Below are 8,221 nucleotides of genomic sequence, written 5' to 3' on the forward strand. Positions count from 1 at the left end.
TGCCAATTGTTGCGTGCGTGGTATTTCGCCGTGGGGGGCGGGGGTTAGGCTCTGTGTCCATGCGCACAGCTTAGCAGGAACAGCGCTCCCAGCCCTGCTCTAGGGCCTGCAAACAAGAAGGAACGCAATCCTCCTCCCCCAGAGGCGCTGAGCCTGCCCCTTCCCCTGCTCCTCCCACCTCCCCGCGCCACATGACACAGGCCGGCGAGCGCCCTGCGGAGAGAGCGCAGCCACTGCTAACGCCCACGCTCCGCCCCCTCGCAGGCTGTGACGCAGCACTCGGCCACGTGTCCCTCCTTTACGCCACACGCTCCTGCGTGATGACATCACACCCACGCTAGACATAAAAGCCCAGCGAGGCGGCGGCTTCCGCCTTTTGAGAGGCCTGAGCGCGGGCTGGCGGGATGGCGCCGGTGAGTGAGAGGGCCGGGCGCGTGGCACCCCGGCGGCCGCGGGAGGGTTGGGCAAGACACGGTAGCGCTGCGCTGGCCCTCTCGGCCCGCAGCCGGGGGCAGCCCCGTTGTCATGGCTCCAATGGGCCTGAGTGGGGCCTAGCTCCTCGCCCCCCTTAGCCTGGAGCCCGGCGGCCAGCGGGACAGGTCCTTCCCCCGCCTTACGTTAGGGCTGACGCTATCCCGAGGCAGAACGCTGAGGGCAGGGGGAGCAGGGCCGCGGCTGGGGTAGCGCATGAAGGGAGCAATCGGGACTGCAGAGCTCGCGGGATAACCGTGGGCTAAACGCCTAACTGCGTCCGTGCCTCAGTTTCCCCGAAGTCGAGCTAACGCCTCGCTGCCGTGCCGAGGTGGTTATTAGCCTCGCGGAGGGCGCTGAGGTCCTAAGGTGAAAGGCACCATGTAACTGCCCAGCGCGTTCAAACCGGGTCTTTCAGTAGCCTGACTCGGACCCTGGGAAATCTCAACTGTGCCTCGACCCCTCTGTGCGCTGGCTGGGGTGCTCGGACATGAGCACCTAAAGTTAGGCACATAAATCCATAGTTAAGCACCTCAGTAGAAGTGGCCCGCTTTTTTTCAGAGGTGCTGAAGACTCCCTGATCCCATTCATTTGAATGGAGCTGGGGGTGCTCAGTACGTCCAAGAATCTTCTGTGAAGGCGCCTGTTTTGGTTCGCATTTTCAGACATGGGTGCCTGAAGTCTCCATCCTCTGAGCATGCTTTGTTGCTGTACCTTCTAATTTGGGAGTTAGCCCAAGTTGACTTTTAATGCCAGTTTGGTAAGGGCTTTCAGTACTTTCCGTAAGTACACTGGTAATGAGAAGTCCAATCACTGATATATACAGAAAAAGATACTAAGGCCTACACCAAGAAGGCTTTGCTAGTATAATTAAACTCTTATATTTGTATAAAAGTGCTTGTACTGGCATGAGCTCTACTAATATAAGTGAAGTTACACTGGTGAAACTGCAACTACAGTAGGGCTTTTACCAGCATAGCTATGTTAGTATACCATCAGAGGGGTAGCTGTGTTAATCTGTATCCAAAAAAAAAACAACAAGGAGTCGAGTGGCACCTTAAAGACTTAACAGATTTATTTGGCCAAATAAATCTGTTAGTCTTTAAGGTGTCATGAGACTCCCGTTGTTTTAGTAAAACATGAAACTCCCTTTCTGACATAGTAGTGCAATAAAATACATAAGTTTAGCCTAGGCCTTAAGAGCCAGTGTAACAGGAGGTGTCAGGTAATTGTGTGGCCTACTCCTTGCCAGGGGTAGTGAATGAGTCCATTTAATGATAGCACAAATAAATTAACAAACAGGATTCTGTTTTCATGCAGATGTCCCTGATAGTAGTAGGTTTTTGTTTTTTTGTGGGTTTTTTTAAGTGTGTTGCGGGGGAGTGATATGTAATAACTAGTTGACTTATTTTTAAAGCAGAAAGACCGAAAGTCAAAAAAATCAACTTGGAAGTTTAGCCTTGACCTCACCCATCCTGTAGAAGATGGAATATTTGATTCTGGAAATTTTGTAAGTAGCTCTATTTTTCATACTCTTAATGAACAACTTTATAATATGTTTAAGTATATATGGAGATCAGACCACAGCTGACAAAGTATATTAATTATGAGTTTAAGAAAGTCAATTGTCAGTCAGTATAGTTTTATCTTTTACATAAATGCTTGTTAAAAAGGCTTGAATTTTCAAACAAAAGTATGAAACATCTTTTATAGATAAGAAATATTTTATTAATTACATTAAAAGTGTTATTCAAGATTGTTAGAGGTTGTTTCAGTTGCTTACAGCAAGATTTTATTGTGTCATGTACATAACATATACAGTACATTTGGGTTTTTAACATGTGCTATATGACTAGGGTCCCTTCCCTAGTGCATACCTAGGGCACCATTCCCTAGTGTTCCTTTTTTCCTCTTTTATTGAAATAGGAACAGTTCCTAAAGGAGAAGGTTAAGGTCAATGGAAAAACTGGAAACCTGGGGAACATAGTTCACATTGAACGTTTTAAGAACAAGATCACAGTCGTATCTGAGAAGCAGTTCTCTAAAAGGTGGGTATCGTTTTTATATATAAGGTGATCCTTGATTTTCTTGTCCTTGTATACATATTATGGTTCAACTGATTCTGAATTATGATTAGATGGACAGGATATAATGTAATTCTGATATATATATAGAGAAAATAGTGTAATATCTAATTTTCTTAACATGTAAATATCAGTGACTTAAACCAGACCTACACACAGTTTTTATATCAATTTAAACTTATGCTTAGCCGTGTGATGTGTTTTTGTTCAGAAATAATTAAATCAGTCTACTCCTAGTGTGAATTAAGGCTGTGTTGACACTACAAACTTTACAGTGGCACAGCTATGCCCCTGTAAGTTCTCCCATGTAGGTGCCCTAAGCCAAGGGGGGAGAGCTCCTGCATTGGCATAATTAAACCACACCCCTGACCGACAAAAGTGCTAGGATAGACATAGTCAGTGTTTGATAAAGTTGCCTTATACTGGGTTAGCTTATTTCCCATAATTTAGGGGAATATGCTGTATCAGTATAAGCACCTTTATATTGGTGTAATTACATCCACACTGGGGAATTTGGGGGGGATTGTACCCCTTTAACAGTTAAGGATTACAGTTTGTGTGTGTAGATAAGCTTTTAGGATGGGGAGAATACTAAACTAGTATAGTGCTAGCATTGGTTTCTGGTGCTTTGACATCGCTGTCTTCACTGACATAGCACAGTGTGATAGTGAAGTATAACACACTGCGAAAATTTGATACTTCAGGAATGAAATTCTGCATATGAAGTAGTTAATATACATAGAGTCCATTTTAATTTCTGAACAGGAGTGTTAGGCACGGTGACCTTTGGAAATATTCAATGTATACTAAAAACTGCAGTTTTTGTATTTGTTACATTCATAAAATTGAATCCGGCATGTCACACACAAGATAGCAATAAGAAGTCTTATGAGAGAATGTTAATTGATATTTGCCTTTTTTTAAAGGTATCTGAAATACCTCACAAAGAAATATCTCAAGAAGAACAATCTTCGTGACTGGCTTCGTGTGGTCGCATCTGATAAGGAGACATATGAGCTGCGCTACTTCCAAATCAGTCAAGATGAGGAAGGATCAGAGTCTGAGGAATAAATGAAGCTTTTACTGAAAGCTTTATACTCTTAAACAGCGTACAAAAGACTAAACATCTATTTATGAAAGCACTTTAACTTATTGGTGAATAAAGGTTTTGTACACTGTGTCAAAAAAAGTTTCTGCTGAAGTGTGGTCAGCTTACTAACCTTTCTTGTGTTTTCATTCACAGTGAAAGGTCAGTGTAGAGAATTGTACTTCGTTTGCAATTCTCTTTCATCGGGGTAAATCAGGAGTAACTCTTATGAAGTCAGTGGAGTTCCACTGGTGTAAAACCACTGAAAGAGAGGAAAATTGGGCACTTTGCACTTGCATTTACACTAAATTTGCATGCATTCAGAACACATAATCACATTTGGGTTTTGGCATTCTTATAGGACTTCTTGTGACTCCAGAAGGCCTTTGACCAACTATTTCCATCTTAACATGCCTAAAATTAAAAACCATGTAAAACTAAAAGTTAACACTAAATTGTTCAAATGAGGTAACGTAAAGGTTGAAGGTATGATGTACATATATAATTAGAAAAGAAAAGCAAGATTTTGATGATGCTCAAGAAAGTGATCTGCTTATATACAGAAAATAACAAGTAAAGTGCCGTGTGCTAACATGTAGCTTATATGCCTATGTTAGAATACAAATAACAAATAAATGTCTTTTAGTATTTTCAGTTGTCACCAAGTTTTCTAGTTTAATCCCCACTACTGGAGTATTTTAAAAGCTAAAATAAGGAATACATATTTTGTTGTATTTCTCCAGTGAAATAAAATCCACGGAGTCCCCATTGATAGTCACATTTAAAAAGTCCTTCTTGCCCTCTTTGTACTCTTTGAATTTAGAATTTCTTTCCCTAATCCTGAATTTAATTTTTTTGCTCAGTTGGCTGACTAGCAGTTCTGTATTTAAAATCAGAGGATCCCAAACCAAGGATGAAATAATTCAAACTTTAAAATAGCAGAATAAAATGGATTAGGGACTATGCAATTATTTTCTTCATATAAGCAAGATCCAGCTGTGGATATTTTACATAGTAGCATACTTAATGCCTGTCCTAAAAAGTTTGTGGTCTAAGGACCAAATCCTAGTTTCACTGAAAGGAATCTTGCCTAATCCAGAATTTTGGCCATGAACTAAACTAATGGTGGCAAATTGTGTTAGGGGTTGTTATCCATTGTAACGTTCCCTTTGAGATTTATGCTGTGTGACAGTTCACACAGTATTTTAGTAGCTGAAAGCAGCTTCCCCCCCATAATTCAGACATAATTCTTCTGCTCTACTCTGTGCTGATACAGTATTGCGTCCAGTTCTAGATGCCACATGTCAAAAAAGAGTAGAACAAATTGGATAAAGTCCGGAGGAGAGCAACCAAAATGATTAAAGGTCTAGAAAACGTGACCTATAATAAGCAAAGGTTGAAAAGTTTGGGTTTGTTTAGTCTGGAGAAGAGGAGACTGAGTGGGGACATGACAGTTCTCAAGTACAGAAAAGGTTGTTACAAAGAGGCAGGAGAAAAATTGTTCTTGTTACCCACTGAAGCTAGGACAAGAAGCAATGGGCTTAAATGGCAGCATACTTCCAGTCAGGGTTGTTAAGCACTTGAATAAATTGTGTAGGTTGGTCATTGGAGGATTTTAAGAGCAGATTAGACAAATACCTTTTAGGGATGGTCTAGATAATACTTGGTCATGCCTTGCTTGCAGTGGATTGGATTAGAAGACCTCTAGAGGTCCCTTTCAGTCCTCTGTTGTGTGAAAACATGTGACCTTGCTCACAGCCCTGATGGTGGTCTGTTTTGGAGCTGCTAAGATGCACATCTTGAAAGACTCAGAGGTAGGAAGGAGAAAGGTTGCCAGACTCCTATAATTCCCCTTCTGCTTTTGAAACATCTTAGCCATGATGGTCAGTAAATACGGCCCTAGCTCTGAATGCATATAGAATGATAATTGTAGTAGTCTTCAAATAAATACTGCTGGTTGAAAATCAGGCCCCTTCCCTGTTGTGTACCTAAAACTGAGGTCACTAGTCACTTTTGGAAATCTAGGTTCAGGACAGGGATTCGCTCTTCTGTGTTTGTACAGCACTCAGCATAATTCTGATCAGAGCCTTTGAAGACTATCATAAATACTTACTGCAATTATAATGTATAACAATTTTGTTTCTAATCAGAACTGAAACCAGTCAGTTGTGTCTTTACAGCTGCCCAAATTTAACCAATGATGTGCACAGATGACTAAGAAGTAGTGGGCCAAATTCTGCTCTCATTCAGCACAGTGTAAATCTGGAGCAACTCCATTAGAGTCATGCGTGTTCTTTGTGTTTATTTGAAAGCCAAAGACCCTGAGTGTTTTTCACAGGAATTTCATATTTGAACACTGAAATAAAAAATAGTATTAAAAGATACTGCTTTTTGGCTGTAAGTGCACAAACACTGTGCTCAGAAACCACCCCCTCCCCAAACCTTACTAGTGCATTTTTTTTGTTGCTGTATTTAGTTAGACAAAGAAAGGCTCGTGATTATTGTCCAAAAAAATGCCCCGCTCTATTTCAAAGAGTCACATTTCAAATGATAAGCTGCCCTTTCAAACAGGCTGACACAACAAAAACATTAAATGCAGCATCCCTGAATCAGCGTAACACCTCCAGGATACCACTACCATGTTTTCTGTCCTTTGCTTTAAAGGGTGCTGGCTATTACTCTTGCAATTGCTATTTAGCCTAAGCTACACACTCATTCAAAAGCTATGAAAACAAAGATCTGGGATTTCACAGCACTGCAACATCATTTCACAGATATGGCTCAGTGCAAACTGCAAAAACACTCAAACTGATATTTTAAAAGGGAGTTTAATTATTTTCTGAGCACTGATAGGGTGCTCTGACTGATAATGGAGCGGAATTTTCAAAGGCCCACTTTTCCATGGCCTTCACATATGTGTTGACTTTTCATGCTATGAAACAAAATCTCCAAGTGGCTTTTGAAATAAATTGCTCCAGAATTTCATGTCTAATGAGAAACCTTTTCCTGTAAAGTTACAGGCTAGAAATGATTACTAATGATTGATAAATACATACATGCATTCCACTTCTATGCTGTGTGGTGCAGAGGGGGCAGATTGGTCAATGTGTAGTATGTGGGATGATTTAATTGGGGATCGGTCCTGCTTTGAGCAGGGGGTTGGACTAGATGACCTCCTGAGGTCCCTTCCAACCCTGATATTCTATGATTCTATGTGTACGGCTTCTGTTTTGCAGGGTTTATAAATATAATTTGGGGGGCTAGTTTTAGCCATTTAAATTTTATTTAAATGGCCAAAAATCAGGGGTTTTTTAGGGATCTCTCATTGTGTAGACTAGTGACTAATGTAATGTAATATATAAAAGTGCACAAAATATACATTATTAATTACAGAAGAAAATGGTGTATAGTGTACTCTTTTGGTAATGGTTCCTAGTGTGCTTCAGCATGGTACTGTTTCAAACAGTGCTTCATTAAAGGGCACTAGTGAACCTTTAGTGTGTGTCAGCAGGGTATATGTGGCCCATTAATGTGCACCCTATTCGTGCGCTTTCGAACTCACCCCACCCCCACCCCCAGTCCACATCACTGCTCGATGTCGACAAGTCCTTAGCTACAACTAACCAGTTCAGGAGTTTTTTTGATTACATGCTAGCTGTGTGGCCTGTGCAAACACAGGAAAAGCGTGACTTTGGAAAGGCAGGGTAGGGATTCAGGTGCAGGGGGCTTGATGGGGGGGGGCGATGATCAGTGTGGGTCTCTGCATATGGGGGGGGTCCAGATGCAGGGGGCTGGGATAGCAGCGCCCCATACAGTGACCCCCCTTCCCCCGTGGCTGAGAAGTAATGGGGGCAGGAAGCAGGGGGGTGTGCAGTATCAGGGAAGGTTTCTGGGGATGGGTCTGACTCAGTCCCGGCTGCTCCTTTTAGAGGAAGAGGAAGCCCCCCCGCCCCTCCACAGCTCAGCTGGGAGGAGCAGCTAAGCCTGGTGCATGATAGAAGGCATTCCCCAGCTCTGCCCTCCCTCAGTGATTTACCACTATTGCAGCTTCCTTTTGCTTCCCCATCAGAAGTAATTTTTCAGCGGGAAGGAACGAAATCTGCGGGGGACATGAATTCTGCATGCGCCTAGTGGTGCAGAATTCCCCTAGGAGTAATGTTCAAAGTGAGATTTTTTTCAGATGTTTACAGCTTGGACGCATTTGGGTGGCTCAGAAAAAGGCACAACCCTGACACTGGAGTGTCATCCCCGCCCCTCCCAAAGCCTGGAGGAGGCCCTGGTCCAAAGCCTGGAAGAACTGCAGCTAGCTTGAGTCAATGGTTGTATGAATTTTATTGATATGGGCAAAACATATTTTCCCATAATTTCATTTCTGGAAGTGGTTGGACTGTTTCAGCTGAAATTTTCTAAAACAAAACCAGCCTGAGGCAAATACCCACCATGGAAATTTTCATCCGGAACAGTTGAAGTCCGGTAGTTGTAAGGAACGAATGAAGAGTAATGGAAAGTACTAGACAACCTTTACTATCTAGGTGGTGCTACCAGCTTCATCTATAGTAAACTCGTCTGAGCAAGACAG

The 8,221-nt window shown here is 42.4% G+C and overlaps 1 protein-coding gene across 2 annotated transcripts; it reads left to right on the forward strand.

Annotated features, from left to right (window-relative positions):
• Positions 1-306: 306 nt before the first annotated feature.
• Positions 307-3,744, forward strand: RPL22L1 (ribosomal protein L22 like 1). Of its 2 annotated transcripts, none has more exons than XM_073359403.1 (4): positions 307-413; positions 1,889-1,981; positions 2,398-2,519; positions 3,482-3,744. In XM_073359403.1, exons 1-4 carry the CDS (start codon positions 405-407, stop codon positions 3,624-3,626), a joined length of 369 nt encoding a protein of 122 aa, XP_073215504.1. In that variant the 5' UTR covers positions 307-404; the 3' UTR covers positions 3,627-3,744. The 2 variants fall into 2 exon arrangements, with proteins under 2 accessions (XP_073215504.1, XP_073215505.1); XM_073359404.1 differs by having other exon boundaries at positions 313-413; positions 1,892-1,981.
• Positions 3,745-8,221: the final 4,477 nt, after the last annotated feature.

This window comes from Lepidochelys kempii, chromosome 9, assembly GCF_965140265.1.
Source record: "Lepidochelys kempii isolate rLepKem1 chromosome 9, rLepKem1.hap2, whole genome shotgun sequence".
Taxonomy (NCBI): Eukaryota; Metazoa; Chordata; order Testudines; family Cheloniidae; genus Lepidochelys; species Lepidochelys kempii.